General features: G+C 40.8%; 2 protein-coding genes across 8 annotated transcripts in view; one reads left to right on the top strand and one right to left on the bottom strand.

Annotated features, from left to right (window-relative positions):
• On the top strand, positions 1–18,248 carry LOC113574341 (coagulation factor VIII-like). Its single transcript, XM_035522758.1, is given in 20 exon segments — positions 1–182; positions 816–898; positions 1,026–1,148; positions 2,228–2,440; positions 2,660–2,821; positions 2,917–3,138; positions 3,249–3,414; positions 3,499–3,679; positions 3,813–3,909; positions 4,356–4,561; positions 4,678–4,828; positions 4,906–5,118; positions 5,384–6,629; positions 13,311–13,625; positions 14,123–14,142; positions 14,145–14,209; positions 14,211–14,841; positions 15,147–15,254; positions 15,525–15,644; positions 15,882–18,248. Coding segments are annotated over 20 exon segments (4,737 nt in total). The 5' UTR covers positions 1–39; the 3' UTR covers positions 16,154–18,248.
• dcaf6 (ddb1 and cul4 associated factor 6) overlaps positions 17,151–22,096 on the bottom strand; it is a 23,743-nt gene continuing 18,797 nt past the window's right edge. For all 7 annotated transcript variants that reach the window (XM_035522749.1, XM_035522750.1, XM_035522751.1 and 4 more), the window contains 4 exons: positions 21,876–22,032; positions 21,686–21,774; positions 20,806–20,911; positions 17,151–18,304 (listed from right to left, as the gene is read on the bottom strand). In XM_035522749.1, coding sequence (XP_035378642.1) covers positions 18,261–18,304; positions 20,806–20,911; positions 21,686–21,774; positions 21,876–22,032 — 396 coding nt within the window. In that variant the 3' untranslated portion in view covers positions 17,151–18,260. The remainder of the gene's footprint in view (positions 18,305–20,805; positions 20,912–21,685; positions 21,775–21,875; positions 22,033–22,096) is intronic.

Genomic DNA, 22,096 nt, shown 5'->3' with positions numbered 1-22,096 from the left:
TAGAAGAGACGGACTTTACCTGGAGGTACAGGTTGAGATATGAGGCTTCACTCTTGGCCATGGGCTTCCAGTGCCTTACCACTCCTACTGTATCTGGCTCATTGTGTGGCAGCAGTGGAGAGACATTACTACATTGCTGCAGTTAACATTAACTGGGATTACACAGCTAATGGAAATCAGAGGTATTCTGTCCTTATCTGACAATTGTTTAATCATGTCTAGTTTCAGTCATGTTTTTCTTTTTTTTCCTCACAGATATATTTGATATGACTGAGTAAAGTACTAATACTGATCAGTTCTGATCATATTTTGGGGGGTTAATATTCACTGAAGTATTATCATTTAATTAAGCAAAATATGTAATATCTCTTTTTTTGGAAATGACAGTCAAACTAAATGTAAAATGAAAAAAATATATGCAATTGCACTGTGAATGAGGTTAAGTCTATAAAAGCTTATTTATTATATATAAGATAATACACATTTGTAATTGGAAGTCTTGTCACTGTCATAGTGTTTCACTGAATTATTTAGAGACAAATTTCAAAATTGGTTGATGTTTGGTCAGGTGAATGAATACTCTAATGAACTTCAGTCAGAAGATAAATGGGTGCGAAATATCATCTATGCCATTTTTTCCAAGTATCTTTTTAGAAACATTTTTTAAATCTAATCTTTAGTAAATTGTTATATTCAGATAATTCTGTTGCATGATTTGCATTTAATGAATTAGACTGATTCTGTAAACTAAGTAGTGATATAAATCTTCCAGTGAATATTTGTTTATTTATTTTTTTTGTTTATTTTTTTCCCAGACATGGATCCACCTATAAAAAGACAGTTTACAGGGCGTACGATGAGGGTTTCAAACATGCTAAGACTCATCCCTCATGGTTAGGTATTAAATTTAATTTCGTCATTTTAAATAGTATCACTGAGTAGTCACAATACTTGCTAAAGCCACTAAGAGGATTTCCAAGATCTGCAAGACTGCAAAACCTATAGTTAATTCACACTATCTCCAGGGCTGCTAGGACCACCACTCCATGGCCAGGAAGGTGAAACGATTGTTGTCACATTCAAGAACATGGCAGATCGTCCTTGTAGCATCCATCCGCATGGCATCACTTATGGAAAACAGTCAGAAGGTGCGTAGACTAATGTAATGGTTGCCTCAATAGCACAGAAAGCATGGAAACACCATAACATTGCAGTCAGGCAGTGTGTGAGCATTACAGTACTGTCTTACTTTAGTTTGTACTTTTAGGAGATAAAACAAAAGATTAGTGGCAGTAAGACTATTATGTATATTATTTCAGTTCTATTTCTTTAGCTAGGTAAAATATTGCCAGCATGAAATGGTGTGTTTGCCTTTTTCATACATATTAACCAAAGGCTATGGCCCTTAGTCCAAAATGAAGTCAAGCAAAAAAAATTGTCACCCCAGCAAGGATTTGACCCTCTTCCCCCATTCATTCAAACATGGACTTTCTTCCTGCCACTGAATACTGAATGCTGCTGAATGAGCTAAAGAACTGCTGTTGTCCTATTTGCAAAGAAATCCTGATTCATTTTATCCGCTGTGGTTTGACAGTGGTGAAGACTAGCCACCATTATTTTTGATAGAACATTCTATCTGTCCCTGTTTTCTGTGGACAGGAGAGAACAGTCTGTTTTGCTTATTCAGTTTTCTAATCAAACTGAATGTTTATTTTGATTACACGTAGTCCAGGTTCATTTTCACTGGATGCTCTTTTAGGTTGGATATAAGCATGATTTTGTAACAAACATTATATGTCATTGTTTACTGTTGTCATACCAGTACACAGATGAGGGCATCATTTTGTTATGAAAGTTATTCATATTGGATATTAGTTTAAGTAAACGTGTTATGCAAAATTTGTTGAAGTTAGAACATTGTGTTACAGTGTGCACATCAAAATACTTCACTGTTACTTGTTTAGCTGAGTAAACAAACTGCCAGTACGAAGAGGTGTATTTACCTTTTTCATACATATTAACTAAACCAGTACTCAAGTCCAAAATAAGTCCAAAAAAATCATTCATCCCCCCTCACAAAGATTTCACTATATTTCCCCTTGCGGTGTAATATAGACACTTTTTTTTGCCATTCATATTGGCTGCTGAACATTTATCTGTGAAAAGCAAATGTTAATGGGCACAATGAAATGTTAATATTGCTGCTGCAACTACTGAACCCTTTTAGGGTCCTTGTACTTTGACAACACCTCCGAGTTTGAGAAAGAAGATGATGTCATTTCTCCTGGCAATGAGCACACATATTACTGGGATGTGACTCCAGAAGTGGCCCCTAAAGCTACAGACCCCCACTGCATCACCTACATGTATTCCTCGCACTATGACATCATCAAGGACTATAACACAGGACTGATTGGTACACTGTTGATCTGTAAGAAAGGTAAATAACTAAGCAGTTGTTTTTTTTTTTATCGTCTGTGATCCTCATAAATGCAGAAATATGCATAACATCTTCTGTTGCGTGCTCTGCCCTTTTGGTGGTCAGAGGGCTTGGGTGATGAGTGGATGACCAGACTGTGCGATATAAGTTTGTTTATTCCCAAACTGTGACATCTGTGACATCTGTGACATCTGTGACATCTGTGCCTCTGGTCCACAGATAGCCTTGATGACTCTGGAAAGCAACACAATTTCCATCAGGAATTCATGCTCTTGTTTGGGGTGTTTGATGAAAATAATGGCTGGTACAGCAAAGGAGGTCCACCGCTTGATGAGAACGTGAAATACACCATAAATGGCTACACAAATGGCTCTATCCCTGGTTAGTTGGTTAGTTTCTTAAATACCACTGAAGATTATTACCTTTTATCTATGAATCATATGCTACATGGTCAAATCTCTTTGTGTTTTTATCAGGTTTGAGTGTGTGTGCCCATTCTGAAGTGAACTGGAACCTACTGGGTATGAGCTCTGAACAAGAGCTCTTCTCTGTGCACTTTAATGGGCAGGTGCTTCAGCGGGGGGGGCACAAGGTGTCCTCGGTTGGCCTTATCAGTGGTACTGCCACCAGCGCAGAGATGATTGCGGTCCATCCTGGCCGCTGGCTCCTGTCATCCTTCATCAGCAAGCACTTGGAGTGTAAGTCTTGCCTGAGACTGCAAGACATTGCCAAGTACTGTCAGTAAAGCTCACTTAATTAGTGTTCTGTAAACGTTGTCAGCAGGGCCTGTGATTTCTTACCATTTCAGTTGGAATGCATGGCTTCCTAACTGTTAACAAATGTAAGGAGTTTACTGCCCCAAAGCGAAGAATCACCATCGTGCAGTCACGCGAGAGCCAGGAGTGGACATACTACATAGCGGCAGAAGAGGAGGTGTGGGATTACGCACCAAATTTGCCTGAGAATGTAGACAAGTACGAGCATTGCTAATCCGATCTTGATGAAACGTCCTCTCATTTTGGCCAGCAGATATATTGTTCTCGTTCCTCCCCACGCAGGCATTTCCGGGCCGCATTCTTGAAACAGAGCGCAGAACGGATAGGTAAGAAATATAAGAAGGCACTGTTCACCCAGTATAAGGATGCGTTATTCAAAGAAAGGGCTGAACACAAGCAGAGGAAGAAGGAACTTGGAATTCTTGGTCCTGTTATCAGAGCACAGATTAGAGACATAATCAAGGTAATAATAATAATATTAGTCAGAACAAAGCACATAGCAAGCCTTGCCTGTAAACACTGATTCTGAGCTGTAAGTCCACTCTTAAGAGTCAAGGGTATTGATCACGTATATGGTTTTTTTTCTGTGTCCACAGATTGTGTTCAAAAACAAAGCCTCACGTCCATACAGCATCTATCCTCATGGACTGACCATTGATAAAGCTGCTGAGGGAGCCAATTACCCTGAGGGAGGTGAGCAAAACGACCACGGTTCATTCACATCTGTGCCATATCCTGACCAGGATTTAATATGAAAATAAATCTTAATAGGTTACTTGTTTTTGTTGCTTGTATTTGAGCTTTTGTAATACTGTACTCCTGTGTATGTAGAATAACGCTCAAACTGAATTGAACCGAATACAACCAAACTATACTGAACTGAATTTAATTGAATTGAAATCAAATAAAATTAATTTTAATTGAATTGATTTAAATACTATTAATTTATAACCAGTTTGGTTGGCTCAGATAACTCAATTCATGATAATTCATGAAATATAATGATAATGACCCCTAACCCTATTACATTTGAAGAAGCTTAAAAAAAAAATTTATATATAAAAGAGCATAGAGAGGGCGTAAGTGACAGTCTTGACTTTATCTTTATATTTTTATTCATGCCTCCTACCTTCTGAAAGGTAATCAGAGCCATGCCGTACAACCAGGAGAGACGTACACGTATGTGTGGCGAGTGGTTGAGGAGGATGAGCCCCTGGAGCGTGACGCTAGGTGTCTAACCAGGATGTACCACAGCGCAGTGAACACTCCAAAGGACATTGCGTCTGGTCTCATAGGCCCCCTCCTCATCTGTAAGAGTCAGTCTCTCAACACCAAGAACGTCCAGGTAACCTTTATTACTTGAATTAGTTCCTTTTGGTTACTTGGTTGGATGACCATTCCACACTGATCTAATTTTCCAGATAACTCACTTAATTTGTAGTGTTTCTCTGTGTTTCTCAGCTCAGGGCTGATAAGGAGCAGCATGCCACGTTTGCCATATTCGATGAGAACAAGAGTTGGTATCTGGCCGAGAACATTAACACATACTGTGAAGAGCCCGCAAAAGTAAAACCAGATGACCCAGAGTTCTATAAATCAAACATCATGCACAGTGAGTAGAGTTCTCACTTCCCCCACTTTTATATATCAGTTTTGTGAAGTGTATATCAATTTTATGAATGTCCACAGCAATCAATGGTTATGTGTATGAAAGTGGCCAAGTCCTGGGATTTTGCAATGGCGAAATTGTGACTTGGCATGTGTCGAGTGTTGGCAACCAAGACGACATCCAGACTGCTACTTTTTATGGCCACACATTTGAACTGAACAACAGAGAAGAGGACATCCTTAGTTTGTTTCCCATGACAGGAGAGACCATTACCATGGGCATGGCTAATGATGGTCAGTATTCCTAAAATGGTCCTCAATGGTAAAAATTATTTATTTAATATTAACTGGAATTGTTACTTAAAACAGTTATGGGGGATCAAGTTGAATATAAACCAGTGTGAACCTTTTAAATGTGGCTATTAGGTGTGCTATGTTTTTTAGTAAGTTACTGTTTTAATGTGAACAAATATTTTATTGTAATAATGTGATTAAGATTCACAGTTACCTTCAAATCTGTATATGCACTTAACCAAACTCTTTCCATCTATGATTATAGGAATCTGGCTACTGGCATCACTAAACACACATGAGACCGCCAAAGGATTAAGAGTGAAGTTTAAGGATGTTGAATGCTTTAGAGATTATGTTAAGGCAGAATACGGTGACTACTCTGAAGAGGGAAAAAAAGATCACGATTATTTCAGTGTCTGGAAACCTATTGATGAGACAGAGTTAAAGAGAGAGAGAGAAAAACAACTAAACAACAAAATAAGAACCGTGGAGATTGATGTATACACAGATATGTATGCAGATGTGCTTGGATTGAGGACGTTACATAATACAGAAAACAGCACAGATGATTTAGAGGAGCTTGATCTTTCTTTCTTAGACCACGATGATGGTCTCGTCCATAGAGATAGTGGTCCTAGCCTCACTGCTAAGATCCCAAACATTACCCACCTTGGGGTAAAATATCCTGAAGTAAAGTTTGATTCTGATGACAAGAACTTGACAAGTATGGTTGTCCAAAACACTAGTACAGAAGAGACATTGCGGAACAACTCCATAATGCATGACCCTATATCTATGAATTCTTCCACTAATTTCAGTAACACTTGGTTTCTGCAAGACAATGACAGAAACATTACATCAGTGGACAGTCACAATAGATCACCAGTGGCAATGTCATTGCTATCATCCCATACCTCAGAGGGTGATGGAGAGAATGTGACAGAGATAAAGACACATACCAAGGAGTTATCTGGGATGATTTCTGCGGTAGATGAAGAAGATGATGACAGATCAAGGGGCATCTTTAGTTACAGTGTCCCTGCTCTTAACTCTCCCCTCAACATTGCAGAGGATCAAGACATGGAAGACATTGTGCTACTGGAAGGTAGTGAACCATTGGAAAATATCACCTACTTGCATTTAAATGAACACAACATCGTAACTACAGCACTTCCCATCAATACCACTCCAGAGCAGCTAAGTGTTACTACTCTAAATATAATGAATGAGGAGGTCCAAGTATTAAATACAACCAAAATGAACTCAACATTATTGAGTAAGATGGTTCGGAAATTAAATACCACCCAGGTAGACACAGAACATTCCAGTAAGGAGGTTCAGGAACTCAATAGCACCCAGTTAGACACAGAATTCTCAAATAATGATGTTCAGGAATTCAATTACACCCAAACAGACTTAGAGCTCGCCAGTGAAGATCTTCATGGATTTATTATCATGGAAGTAGACTCAGAATTGTCGAATAAGGAAGTCCAGGAACTTAGCAGCACCCAGCTAGACTCAAAATTGTCAAATAAGGATGTTCAGAAATGTAATAACACTCAAGACTCAAATGTTGATGAGGAGGTTCAGGAATTCAGTAGCACCAAAGTAGACTCAAAATCCTCCAGTAAGGAGGTTCAGGAACTCAATAGCACCCAAGCAGACTTAGAAGTCTCCAGTGAAGAACTTCAGGAATTTATTATCATGGAAGTAGCCTTAAATTTTTCCAAAAAGGAGGTCCAGGAACTTAACAGCACCCAGCTGGACTTCTCAAATAAGGATGTTCAGGAATTTAATAACACAAAAAAAATAAACATCTCAAGTGAGGAAGTTCAGGAATTCAATATCACCCAAGAAGATACAGAATTATCTTCTCAGAATGTGACATCATCTTTCTTAGAGACCTTCACTGACAATGCACAAAATGAGAAGTTGAAACCTAATGTCAGCAAACTCTGGAACTGTTCAGACGAGTTCAATTCAGAAAGCCTGGAGAATACCTCCTTTCCTTGTATTTTTAACCTGTCATCTCAAGGCAGGATTTCAAATGGTACATTGAAAAATGAGTCAGCTTTTGCTGGAAAAGAAGACCACATTACTGACACCTTATTGCCAAGTGGCAGTTCAGAGAAGGGGATGCCAGATACAGAAGAGCTCAGTAAAGAAGAAGTAGTCATCTACGTGCAGGACCACAACAACACCGAGGTCATCTTTACCACTCCTCTGGATCAGCAGTCAGAAAACTGGACTTATGAAGGTAAACACCAGCTGGTGCCAATGGAGATGCCAGAGGACATCAGCAAGTACATCATAGACAAACCATTGACAGAATTAAATGGAACAAGCAGTGCAAAGGAGGATAAAAATAAAATAGTTCTCAAAAGGCTGATGCCAATGAAAGGTTATGGATTGAAGACAAAAAAAAAGAAGGATTATAAACCACAACCGCAGAGTGCCGTATCCCCACGCTACTTCTCTCCACGGGGTTTTGGGCCATCCGAGTTAGCTCTACAGGGAACCAGGTCTAAATCTAGTGAAGAGGACATGCAAGGGAAGTCCATAATCATAGGAGTGCCCAGAAGAGACTTCAGCGACTATGAAATATATGTCACCGATCAAAAGCAAAATATGGAGGACATCCCAGATGAAAATGAAGACTATGAATATGTTGAGTACAAAGATCCATACAAAAAACAGATAGATTTACAGAATACTGTGATTGATGATGGATCTAAATACTCTTTGAAAATAACTGGCACCAAGGCCAGGAGCTACTTCATTACCGCTGAGGAAGTCGACTGGGATTATGCAGGTTATGGACAAAGGTATTGTCTTATCAAAGTACACTCTTAGAAAAGTTCAATGTTATTATAATATTCTTTTTGAGTTTTTCATGTTGATCTATTTGATATATTTAATATACAACAGGTTGTATAATATTAGGCAAACATTTAAGCAAAACTGCATGAATGCAGGCTTCTTAAAATCAGGATTGAGAATATTTTATGCCAAACAAATGTCTGTAAACATGTAAAAAAGTTAATAAATTTAAAAAAGACAGACAGCAAAGAAAAAATATATTATCTTTATTCCTCAAAAACAGCCACCTCTTACCTCAGGTGTCTTCAGAAAATCATCCTAAATGTTTTCCCAGACTTTTGTTATTTTAGGCTTTAATGTAATTTCACTGAGATTCACAACCTTTGATATTTTGAATGTAATTCACTTAAAACCGAATCATATATGAAGTAATTATATACATTTTAAAGAACAGATCATTACAAACGATTTCTTACATGCTGTACTAAGTCTTTGACTGGTAACTCTACACTGAGTTCTTTTGTTAAGCTCAAATATGTTTCTTCTCTTCTTTCTTAAAGGAGGGGAGACAGATCAGCACAAAAGGAGAGGCCCACATTATTCAAGAAAGTAGCGTTTAGGGCATACTTAGACAGCTCTTTTACCACCCCACACATTCGAGGAGAATTAGATGAGCATCTGGGCATCCTTGGTCCAGTCATTAAGGCTGAAATTGATGAGACCATTTATGTAAATACTGCTAAATTAATGATACCTATAAATGAATTTGAAAGTAGACATTTTAAATCCACGTTAAAAGTGTCATAACTGTGTATCCTCGATTCCAGATAGTGTTCAGGAATCTTGCAAGTCGCCCATATTCTTTGCACGTAAACGGAGTGTCATATGGAAAAAACATGGAGGGACTGAAATATGATGATCAGTCACCTTACTGGTACAAGCAGGATGATGCAATTGAGCCCAATGCAACCTTCATCTACATGTGGACAGTAAATGCTAAAGTGGGACCACAACAAGATGAATCTGACTGTCGAATATGGGCCTACTATTCTGGAGTTAATCCTGTAAGTGCCAATACGGCTTCCATGACCCTACTGGTGATGTGAACAATCATTCTACCTGATGATGCCTGAATCCTTGTCTTTGCAGGAGCGAGATATACACTCTGGGCTGATTGGGCCTCTCCTGGTCTGTAGGAAGGGCACACTGAATACAAATCCAGTGGACACACAAGACTTCATGTTACTGTTTATGACGTTTGATGAGAATAAGAGCTGGTACTATGAGAAAAATCGGGAGATTCTCGAGAAAACCAACAGAAAAGCTGTCATGGATCCAGAATTTAACAACAACATTAAGTTTTCTGGTAATAATCAAAATCATTTGTGTGTTTATGTTTCCAAGCTTATCTAAATTTCTGAACAGTTATTCATCTTGATTTCTGTTTTAAAAGATGTAGGACAACAGCCTTTTTAAAATGAATTAATTGATTTATTTATGTTGCTTACAATCAGATTTAAAGGGTACATAATATATTCATAAAGAAAATTATTTCTGCATCATATTATATGAACATTTAGTGACTTAACTGCTTTCCACCCTTGTTAATAGTTAAAAGTGCACACCCACAGTTTACTGACTTAATAATTGCTGATCCCTTTGGTTTGTTTTTTCAGCCATCAATGGAATTATATATAGTCTTAAAGGACTTCGCATGTACAGCAACCATCTTATAAAGTGGCATCTTATAAACATGGGCTCCCCAAAAGACCTCCACAGTATTCACTTTCATGGTCAAACCTTCCTAAACAAGAACATGTATGACCATCGGCAAGCGGTCTATCCACTTTTACCAGGTTTTTTTGGGGGTTTTCTTTTATTCTTTGGTCAAAGCCTATAACTTAACTTCCAGGTCCAGAAATGATCTCTCAATTTCTCATTTCCTTTTTTGCTACACAGGAGGCTTTGCTACTCTTGAGATGTGGCCCTCAAAGCCAGGCCTTTGGCTGCTGGAGTCTGAGGTTGGACTCTCCCAGCAGAGAGGAATGCAGACTCTGTTCTTAGTGTTAGATAACGGTATCGAACCCTTTAAATATTTTTAACACAATACATTAAGGTCTTTGCATTTGAAATCATGCTGAATGCTTTTTTTTTTCCTCTGAAAAATGTTTTTTCTTTTGCAGTATGTGATCACTCTCTTGGTCTCAATTCTGGAACTGTAAAGGACAGCCAAATAACTGCGTCTGACTACAGAAGTACGACACAGAATTATGACATGTGACAAAAATAAATAGCATGACTATGAGCAAGATAATTCAATCCATCTCCTTCTATGTTTAAGGTTATTGGCTACCCAGTTTAGCCAGATTGCACAATACAGGAAAATACAATGCATGGAGCACAACCAAGTCAGAAGGATGGATTCAGGTATTCTTACTTAATAGCAGTCAGATTATTATTACCCCAGAAACTGAGATATGCTAATAAGCAGTTAAAAGAAAACATTGTGTCCTGCTGTTCAGGTGGACTTCCAAAGGCCAGTGGTGATCAGTAAAGTGGCCACGCAGGGAGCTAAACAACTCTTCACTTCTCACTTTGTACAAAACTACACCGTCTCCTACAGCACAGACCGCAAAAGGTGGATTTTCTATAAAGGAGACAGCAAAGCTTTCAGAAAGGCATGTAACTGCTTCAGTGCATATAACTGCTCTACTGCATATGCTGCAAGCTGACAAAACAGTGCTGTTCTGTTTGTAAATGCTAATTTGTCTTTTCCAACGCCCCAAAAGACTTTTGAAGGTAACAGGGAAGCCCACGAGGTGAAGGAGAATATATTCTTCCCACCCATAATTGGCCGCTATGTGAGACTTCATCCGTCTCATTCATACAACTATCCAACCATTCGCATGGATTTCTATGGCTGTGAACTGGATGGTAGGTGTGCAAAAATAGATTAATAGAAAATAGAAAATGCACAGGTGTCAAGAACCTACTGCAATAAGGATAACATTCACGTGTGCAGGGTGTTCTGTGCCACTGGGAATGCAGAGTGGACTGATCACAGACCAACAGATCACAGCTAGTTCTGTAGCCACCAACTGGTACTCTGGGCCTTGGCACTCTTGGTATGGTCGTTTAGACAAACAAGGGACCGCCAACGCTTGGCAATCCAAGGTATCTCATACATAAGACAGATTTTCCATGTTCCCACCTCAGATCCAGTCATTTATTTAATTCTGGCATCGTCACCCATTCACAGAGCAACGACATGCAGCCTTGGCTTCAAATAGAGCTGAAAGTAGTCAAGAAGATCACTGGAATTGTAACCCAGGGAGCAAAGACACTTGGCACAGAGATGTTTGTGACGTCATATGTCCTGGAGTATAGTGATGATGGGATAATATGGACGAAGTACACAGACGATGAGGACTATGAGCAGAAGGTAGCTCACCGTATTAACCAAGTCCTGCTGTAGACCTAAACATGTTCTGATGCACTTTGATGCACTTAACAGTAATCTCTTCATCTTCCTTCTTCTTTCCTGCAGACATTCTCGGGGAACTCCGATAACATTAGTCATGTGAAAAATTATATTTACCCTCCAATATTTTCCAAATATATCAGGATAATTCCAAAGAAATGGCAAAACGCTGTCACCATGAGGATTGAATTGCTTGGGTGTGATTTTGAATAAGGACAATATTATATCATCTTTCTGCGCAGTTGAAGCTGGGAACAACGAATGAATGGGCATTTGGACATTTTTTATATTCGTATGTAGTATTTCCTATTGAAAATTCAGTACTGAAATGATCCGGGCAACGGGAGCTATCGCTTATATTTTACGTGCTTTGTAACTGCTAAGCATGCTGGCGCCACCTAGAGGCAATTCAGCGTTCACTTGTTCAGGTTTCGATACAGCCCCTCCATTATTCGATTGGCTCAGAATCACACATGGTCGTGCTGTGAAATCATGCGGGAACTTTTGATCTACTTTGGTGGTCCATGCTGAAGCTGTTGAATATTTAAATGTAATGTTTTTTTCTTTTACAGTTGTCGATACTTTATTCAACCTGTGTTACTTTAATTCCTTATTAAATTCAATAAAACGTAAAGATAACCGCGCGTCGTACGCAGACCACCCAGTGTTGGTAATTTTCTTGTGGAGTCTGTGGGAGGCTGGAGGGAAGTTTTAGGACGAGAATGTCGACGCCATCGTAGCCGAGGAACTGCCCTCTTTACCCTCCCGACGACTGCACAGAGGGGCTTCACTCCGCACGGTGGGTGGAAATGCATGCAGATATCACCCTGGTAATTCCACCCACAAAGACGCTCCGCTTTCGAAATGTTGTCGTGGGACGGTGAGAAGTTGAAGGTTGTTGGTCGAGGTGAGAAATGACCGTTACCCGGTTTTTGGTTTTTTTTTTTATGTGTGAAGAGAAAGTTTCGGTTTTGTAATATAAAGCAAGCTAGCTCAGTTAGCGTAGCCAAAGCGTAGATGAAAGTCGACTAGCTACAGTGGTCCATGAAACTGTTAGATTGTTTTACAACACTAAAGGTCTAATAATATGAATGAACTGAAAGAAAATCAGGATAAACCTCTTTTGCAAGGCCATCTTAATACTGTGGCAGAAATATGCTTGCTATCTAGCAGAGCTAAAGCTAACTAAGCTACACCTGTCTATATTTATCCTACCAGTTAGCGTTAGCTAGACATAGCTCAAGTGCTAAAGATATAACAGTGTAATTTAATCTTTGGTTTAAAATCGTTATAGGTTATCTATTTATATTTTTGCACGATACTCATTTTTACCCAAGTGCCTTTCCTTAAAAAAGTCTTAGAATAATTAAATCTAACCTAGCTAGGTTCATCTATCTGCCTAGCTTTTCGGTTGGCACATAGACCTTAATCATTAACTTGCTTTTATAGAGGCAGAAACTAAAGTCTGTGCTTGTCCATCACGATTGTGTAGCTTGCAATAAAACTGTCCTTCCGACTTTTATTAATAACTTTAGCTGAGAGCGGATATAGGAACACCCCTTAACATTGATTTACACATGGTAATCTGTAACCAGAATTCACGTCATTAAGCAGCCCAGTAGCCGATTTCAGGACAGTAATAAATGCTCCATTACATTACAGGAACTACAGGGATGTTTTTTTATTGGAATCCATCAGCTGGTCTGTCAGGGTTGCACTTTACACCACCTGTATCAGTTTCTTTGTATTTCCTCTTAAATCACTAAGTACACTGGGCTGTTGGGTTGAGTGCTGAGGCATGCCTCATTTGTGTCTTTCTTTCAGGTGCATAGCAGCCTCCCACAATGAACAGCAGCAGGAATGGTACGGTGGTGGGGAATTCCACTGGCAGTCTGGGTGAGGGCACGGCCGTGGTGCTGGAGTCGGCCTCCATCATCATCATCGCTCTGCTCGTCTGCCTGGGGAATCTGCTCGTCGTAGTGACGCTCTACAAGAAGCCCTACCTCCTGACGCCCAGCAACAAATTTGTCTTCAGCCTGACGTTGTCCAACCTGCTGCTGTCGGTGCTGACACTGCCCTTTGTGGCAGTCAGTTCAGTGCAGAGGGAGTGGATGTTTGGGGTGGTGTGGTGCAACTTCACGGCCCTGCTCTACCTGCTGGTCAGCTCAGCTAGCATGCTTACATTAGGAGCCATAGCCATTGACAGGTGAGTCAGTTGTGTGCTTGGCTGTTCGGGGTGCATTAAGCTTTTTAGTCAGTTAAGACATTAAGCTTTTTAGTCAATGCAAGTGAGGGAATTTAACCTTTGGGAACCCAGTAAATATATCAACAGTGGTTACATGTTTTGTGGGTCTGGTGGAGCAAAGTAGACCAAAGATACACTGCTTGTTGGATATCATGTTTGTTTAAAGGTTCCATTCACTTTCCATATTGAACTCCATTAGCATTGCACTAATGGCTGTTCTTGATGACATTCAGGAGTCTAGTTTTGATTCAGCAGTTTTACTGTGATTATGCACACAGAGAGCTATTCAACTACACTTTTATCAGTATTCAAATCCAAGAGATGCTTTTGGGCACTATGGGAATAAAAGATATGTGGGGTGAATTTATTGGCAGATTATAAAAATGGTTTTGACTCGTATGTCTCTTGGGAGGAGCATGTGGCACTGTTTTAACATAACCCTCCAATCTTCATTGTAGGTATTATGCTGTATTATATCCATGATTTACCCCATGAAGATCACAGGAAACCGGGCCGTGGTGGCCATTGTTTACGTCTGGCTTCACCTCTTTGGTGGGCTGCCTGCCTCCACTCTTCGGGTGGTCGACGTTCGAGTTTGACCACTTCAAATGGACCTGCACAGCAGCGTGGCATCGGGAGATTAGCTATACGGCTTTCTGGGTCACCTGGTGCTGCTTGCTTCCCCTGGCAGCCATGCTGGTGTGCTACGGGGTCATCTTCCGTGTGGCTCGTATCAAGGCGCGCAAGGTGTACTGCGGGAGTGTGGTGGTATCCCGCGAAGAAGTCAGCTCGCAGAAGGGCAGCCGCAAGAACTCCAGTACCTCCACGTCGTCCAGCAGCAGTCGCAAGAGCCTCGTGCAGTCAGGAGGCCAGTGCAAGGCATTCGTCACCATCCTGGTGGTGATGGGCACCTTCCTGGCCACCTGGGGGCCCTACGTGGCCGTGATCGGGACAGAGGCGCTGTGTGGGAAGGACAGCGTTTCTCCACGGCTGGAGACGCTGGCGTCCTGGCTGTCATTCACCAGCGCAGCCTGCCACCCACTCATCTATGGTCTGTGGAACAAGACGGTGCGCAAGGAACTGCTGGGTATGTGCTTTGGGGACCGCTACTACCGGGAGTCGTTCGTCACGCGCCACAGGACGTCACGACTCTTCAGCATCTCCAATCGGATCACAGGTGAGTGTCGGCGGACCTGGTCCATTTTGGCTCTGGGCCACAAGGGCCAGTTTCATGACCCTTTTAGGGAAGAGGCTTGATCTGTGAAAAGATGTGGGTCGCAATCACCTCTGTAACCATTTTAAAGCCTTTTGGGGATTTCTACACAATGAATAATCCTAATCTTTGACTAAAAAGGACTTGAATGATGAATAGACAATTTAGACTAGGCTCAGTTTATGTCCAAGAATTAATGCCTCACAGTGAAGCAGTTTGTAACTTTGATTGTCCAAGTGTTTGAGCTCAATGTCTCCTGTGTCCTGCAGACCTAGGAATGTCCCCTCACCTCACGGCCATGCTGGTGGGTGGAGCTCAACTTTTGGGGCCCAGCAGCAGCACATGTGACACAGGGTTCAGCTACACTCAGGACTCTGGTATGTCCATCATTCCCAGGAACACACACTCAGCCATGCTTCCCATCGCTCAGAGGGTTAAAAGAGCTTCAACCCAGAGGTGGAAAAACTACAGGGCAGAAAAAGGGTTTGTTTCTAGGAATTAAAGGGGCTGGGCACTGTCGAGGGAACAAGTTTTGGGGAAAACAGGCGCCAAGGAGTGAAGAGAGTGTAGAGAGGTCAGAAAGGTGTGTGTGTGTGTGTGTGTGTGTGTGTGTGTGTGTGAGAGAGATCCTCACTGTCCCTCTCCAGCCACAGATGTCATGCTGCTGGATAACTACTCCTCAGACCTTTCTCATTCCACACACTACAGTGGCATTAAGAGAAGAAGCTCTGTTACATTTGAGGACCAAGTGGACCAGCCTTGCAAAGGTATTTCTAGCTGATTTGCCGTGCAGAGTTATTGTTGATTTGTTGGTTATTGTATTATTGAATATGTATGACGAAATATCAAAAGAATATCACATCACTCAAGTTACTTCATGATAGTCTTTAACTAAAACTTAGTTCCATTCTTCCCAGCATGCTGGCATAGTGAGAAATTAAATAACTGCACTATTCATGGCTAGCTATGGCCCTGCCTGCAATTTGTTTTTTGTTTTTTTCCAGGAGGCCTGGCATTGGTGCAAGTCACGGCAGATGTGCACAAGTCTCTGGACAGCTTTGCAGCTGGCTTGGCGAAAGCAATTGAGAGCGATGCCAAGCTGCATCTCTTCGGGGAGAAAACTCTGATCCCCAGCAACCTACTGAGCGCACGCCACCCACAGCGAGGACCACGCTATCTGGACGGACAGAGGCTCAGGATGGAAAGCATCGACGAAGGAATAGTGAGGGATAATGAGCAGGAAGATGAAGAAAGCTTCAATGATATCTCTGCATAGTTTCCTCATCTGCTGCACCTAAAGCACAGGATGGGACTCCGCACTGTGCTGACGTCTGCCTGTTGTGGTACACAGTGTACCCAGGAGATCATATACATTTATATATGCTGTTTGCCGTATATAATTGGCGAACTACATGGTGTCTTTTGCGTGTTTTACAGATTCAGATGAACTACGGTGTGAATTAACTATCATCTCTGGTGTGGAGAGGCTACCTTTTTTGGTTGGGGGGGGATGACCAAACAGAAATGTGTGATGGGGAAAATGTTCCATAAGAAAAATGAGTTTGTTGCTTTCCCTCAGCTAAAGTATGCTTTTGTACAATATAGTGGTATTGTAACAAGAAAAGAAACTTGATATATGTTTGGTTCTATGCTCATGTGCCTAGTTATTTGTTTTCTAAGGCAGCCATAACCACTATATTTAGTAGCTTATCTTAATGGACTAGTGCACATGCTGTATGTACTTGTCCTTGATCATCTTTGTATAAAGATCCTGAAATGTGCTTTTTAATTTTTTTTTTTTTTTTTTACATGCAGACATATTACAGATACCATTACTTCCATTGTAAAAAGCAGCCATGATGCAATTAACTGTATTAACATCTGTTATTTATAAGATAATGTAGTTAAAATACTTGACTCATACTCTTCTGAATAGGGTTGTTCTGCCTATAGATCTTGTGATGCCTTAGTTTGTACATGGCTTGTTACTATGCATAACAAATTTCATTAACAGTATTGGAATGCAGGAAAAGCAGTGTCTTTCAATTGCACTTGAAAACGGTACATGACATCTGAAGTTCGGTACTTTTTTTCTATTGCTCTTTTGTAGCTGATTACCAATGCTGTTTGTCTTAACTGCATCTTGAGAAAAGAGCAGTGTGGTATGCATTCCTGTGGAATGTTTGGAGAAAATGCATTATGCATTTTTATACCAATCAGTGTTCATGTGCTATACATTTATCATGATAAAGCAATGCCATATAGATTGGGAATTTCTTGCAATGATTTATTGTGATCAAAAAGAACATTTTGATTATCGATTTCAAATTGTGTCATTAAATCCTTTAAAAGGTTCTTTTAAAAATGCATTTAGTGTCCATATTTATCACAGCACATTCAATACCATAAATATTCATTTTCTCCGTTACACTTTTGTTTCTTTCAAATGCAACTAAAACTCATGATTGCGGACCTGGTGGATGAACGGGGCAGCTTGCATTTCTAAATGGTGTGAAATGACGTGTACAAAGCGCCACAGGGGATGGGGGGAGGGAGGATGAGCTGTAGCCTGCCTCTCTATAATCAACGTCCACTTAGCACAGCACTCTGGCCAGCAGCTGCCAAAACATACACCGTCTGTCCTGTTAGCCGACAGCCGAAGCAAGCCGTGATCTACCAGCCATTAGTAAGAACGGTTTGAGTAGACAGCTGCTGTTGATCAAATTCACAAAACTGACACATCTGCCCACTCACATTGCACTCTGCACATTCAGTCCACTGTAATACAGCTATGTCTGGATCCCTCAGTAGGGCACACTGATATGAAACCTCACTAACTGCTGATCCTGATCTGGAGGGGGTGGCTGGCATTTGAGTCCATCAAGCAGGTTTCGTGGAAGAGCAAAAAGGAATCATAGAAAGCCTGTCTGCCTTTACACAAACTGCACACTGACTAGAAGGAAAACTAGATTTTCAACAACAAAAACAAAGCATGATTTCATGTCTGACATGCATGCAACTGCAGGTATACAACATTTGAATTCTTTTCCTGATACAATGCTACAATAAAAAGAACCAAACCTAACAATGACCAAAGCTCAATCATGTGCGCAACAAAAATATTGCACTTAAATATTCTCAGACCTGTCACCTACACTCCTCTTCTCATGTGCGCATTGCCCTTGTTTGCTTTTTATTCGTTTTCACAGACGTTTAATCTCATTTGGGGTGATCAGTAGGAAAGTCATCTTTAAAAAAAGAATACTAAAAATTGATCTAACAAGGGAGTATTCTATATAATTGCCTGTACAAATCTCAAATATTTGACTGTTTCAAAACAAAGAAACAGCTTGTTTAAAAAAAAAAAAAAAGTCTCAGCAGGATTACTGTTCATCCTCGTTCTCCTGTCCAGAGCCCTCAGTGCGGTCTGGGGGGGGAAGATGAGAGACAGGGTGAGGTCATAGCCCAAACTCACTTGGATGCTGCATACATGCATTTACATCTATGCCATTTATAGTGCTTACTGGAGCAACAACTGTTTCTAAAGACATACTAAGGCCTACATTATTCCGACCTCAAGTTTCAAGCACTTACACTGGGATCAGGCTACATTCTTTTCTTTCATTCTTTTCTAGTCAGTATATCAGATTAGGCGATTACAGTGGCATAAATTCTTTCCGTGTCTGGGTTAGGAGGCTGGCAGTACTACTTGTCTGATGCCAGTGTCTTGTTTACATATGTGCACCAGAGACATTGACCATCTTATTGGTCGGTGTCGACGATGATGCCACAGTAGCTGTCAGTCTACAGGAAAACGTAAAACAATTCTGACATGCTAGACTTTTCAGTGGGGAGTTATGGGGCATCTTAGATGTCACAGCTCTGTTCTTTATTTACAGTTATGTGCAAAATAATAGCAGTCTAACATCACTAATGTATTTAATTACTCATTTTGGCAGAAAAGATAATCCAACATGGGGGAAAAAAATCCATGACTAGGTGTAGCCAAGTAATGGGCAACCAACAGAATCAACAGTCATGACATGCACGGTGCTAATTGGGTGTAATTGATTCATTTAATGAAAGGGGTGTGTTCAAATTAATAGCGGTGTGGAGTTCAATTAGTGAGGTCATTCATTCTGTGAAGAAACAGGTGTCAATTATGGCCCTTATTTAAAGAAGGAGGGCAGCAAATGTTGTACCTGCTGGTTTTAGCCCTTGCTCAGTGAGTAAAATGGGTCATTTCAGACATTGTACTGAATGAGAAAGAACTTTGATCAAGAAGTTGATTGGAGAGGGGAAAACAAAGTGCAGAAAATAATTGGCTGCTCAGCTAAAATGATCTCAAATGCTTTAAAATGGCAAACAAAACCCAAAACATGTGGTAGGAAAAGAAATGCTACCATCTGTGTAGATCATAGAATAACAAGAATGGCAAAGAAGCTTCCAATGATCAGCTCCAGGGAAATTAAAGAAGATCTTCAGTTACCTGTGAGTACTGCAACAATCAGAAGACACCTACGTGAAACCAAACTATTTGCAAGAAACCCTCTTAAAATACCATTGCTGAAAAAAAACACACTTTGACAAGGTTACAGTTTGCCAAAGAACACACTGACTGACCTGAAGAGAAGTGGCACAACATTCTATGGACAGATGAGAGCAAGATTGTTCTTATTTGGTCTAAAGGCCACAGACAGTTTGTGAGACGACCCATAAACACTGAATTCAAGCCACAATGCACTGTGAGGACTGTAAAACATGGAGGTGCAAGCATAATGGTTTGGGGATGGTTCTCATACTTTGGAGTTGGACCCCTTTAACGCATCCCAGGCACCATGGACCAGTTTGAATATATCCCAATACTGGAAGAGGTCATGTTGCCTTATGCTGAAGAAGAAATGCCCTTGAAATGGGTGTTTCAGCAGGTCAACAACCCCAAACAGACCAGCAAGTGGGCAACATCCTGGTTCCAGACCAACAAGCTTGATGTTATGAAGTGGCCAGCCCAATCCCCCAGACCTCAATCCGATTGAGAATTTGTGGAGTGACATCAGAAATGCTGGTTTTGATGCAAAACCCAAGAATGCAAAAGAGCTGTGGAATGTAGTCCAGTCAGCTTGGGCTGGAATATCTGTTTGCAGGTGTCAGATGTTAGTTGACTCTATGCCACACAGATGTAAAGCAGTTATCAGAAATAAAGGTTATACAACTAAATATTAGTTCAGTGATCAACAGAAAAGCTAAATTTGTAAACAACTTTCAGTTTATACTGTAAATATTCGAGTTTGTAAAAAAAAAAAAAAAAAAATTAAAAAAAAAGTGTCTTCATTTAAACAGCCCATTATTCTTTTTTCTTCATTTTCAGTTTAAAAATTGATATTTTGTTCATGGTTTCATTTGGAATTGAATGTGCAGTGCTCCCAGTGCCTTTGTGTACATGGAAATAAATGCTATTATGAGGGTTGAGGTTTTTCTCAGTTGTTTTAAACACACTGATCATTCCTTGCTACCGATGCTCACAATCGAACCCATCACTGGAAATTTGTTGGCTATGACAATCATGTCAGAATCGGGCTGTATTCCTGTAGTCCGGTCCCAGCATTAAGCTGTGTCTAGTTATGAACTGGTCTCAGAAGTTACTTTCCCATTTATGACACTCAGTGCAATGCCAGTTATTAAAAAGTAAGGCTTTATTGTTTTTGCTAGATATATTCACTAATCACCACAACCTTAGTCCCAGGCCCAGGGTATCCCTGCAGAGCACTGTGGTTCTCTCTGCTCAAACACACCTGACTAAACGCCTGAAGGGGCCTGATAACTGGTGCATCAGAGCTGAAACAGGTTAGGCACCGAGCACAACCTAGCTCAGCCTTTCAGCTGTATTGCCTCACAGTGACCAGGTCAAGAGTGGAATGCGGCATTCACCTGTTCGGATGTGATTGAGTGAGGCCAGCATGCGCAGCATGAAGGAAGCAGGAACAGTAATGGTGTTCCTCGTCTCCTCCAGCATCAGTTCATTACGTGCAATCACCTACAAGGAAAAAAAAAAAATGTTTAAAAAATGAAAAGAAAAGAGAGAAAGAAAGGCATCACTAGCTGATGTCAGTCAGCTATAAGCAATCCTTAGTGAAGTGTTTAATTCTGTAAAGTGTGGCCTTTTTGTTTAAATACTCAGAGCACAGGTTTGTCACCTAGAAGAACCGGGTCCAAGGCTAGGTGTGGTTGCTGCTTTCACTACACTGATTAATGGAGTACAAGCATACGTTTGGAAAAGTATTTTGTGGCTTCTGTGTCTCAGTGAACAAGCTAGCATGACACCCCTGACAGCAGCCTGCAGCGGTGAGCTCTGCTGCACCCTAGTGGTTCTATAAATAACATCTGGACCGATCACATGGAAAGTTTGGGAATAACATTCAGTCGAGTTGAGATGACAACAGCCATTATACCGGTAGAGGGTACAAATGTAACTTCTGCATGTGAAATTTGAGCTGCGTGCATTGCTATCATCCAAACCAGTTTTTAAATATGCAGGAGCATATGTTTATAATGGAATTCTGATTTGTTTAACCAGAGTAAGAGCTGATTGAAGAGAGTAGTATATTCAGTATATATGCATGAATAGTATATACACATATAGTAGTATATATGCATGTCTTTGCTTCCTCAATATGGCAGTCATATTCATATTAAAATAGATGCTACAATGAACAATTAGAAATGTTTTTATTTAAAGAAAACAGTGGATCAATAGGCAGAAAGAGTGATCTTTTGGTCAGACTTGAAATAGTTAAAGGAAAAGCTTTACCTCTTCGGCAAGGTCTCTGTTAAACGATGGTGACTGCTCAAGTGGGGACCACAGTTTGATGTCATAGTCGATTCCAGATGAGGCGAGAACTAACAAAAGCAACGTGAACTGTTAGATCAAATCGGCTTGCAGATGCCATTCTCCTGGGGGGCGGCACCTGAGCCTGTCGCCATGCGCGGCATGCACTTACTGGGGTCGTAAGGGTGGGGCTGCAGGCAGTTGACCACATGATTGTCAGCTTCAAGCAGCATCAGATGCTCTCCCGTGTGCCTGTCCCAGATGAAGATGTGCCCGCAGTCCGAGCCACTCATCACAAAGTTAGTGCCCCAAAAACATGACTCCTTTATCTGCAGAGGGCGGAAACGGTGGCTAACGTAAAACCGAAAGACGCGTGCAAAAACACGGCACCCG

The sequence above is a fragment of the Electrophorus electricus genome, chromosome 25, assembly GCF_013358815.1.
Source record: "Electrophorus electricus isolate fEleEle1 chromosome 25, fEleEle1.pri, whole genome shotgun sequence".
NCBI lineage: Eukaryota > Metazoa > Chordata > Actinopteri > Gymnotiformes > Gymnotidae > Electrophorus > Electrophorus electricus.
The sequence above is the reverse complement of the archived record's forward strand: the minus strand, read 5'-3'. Positions and strand labels throughout refer to the sequence as shown.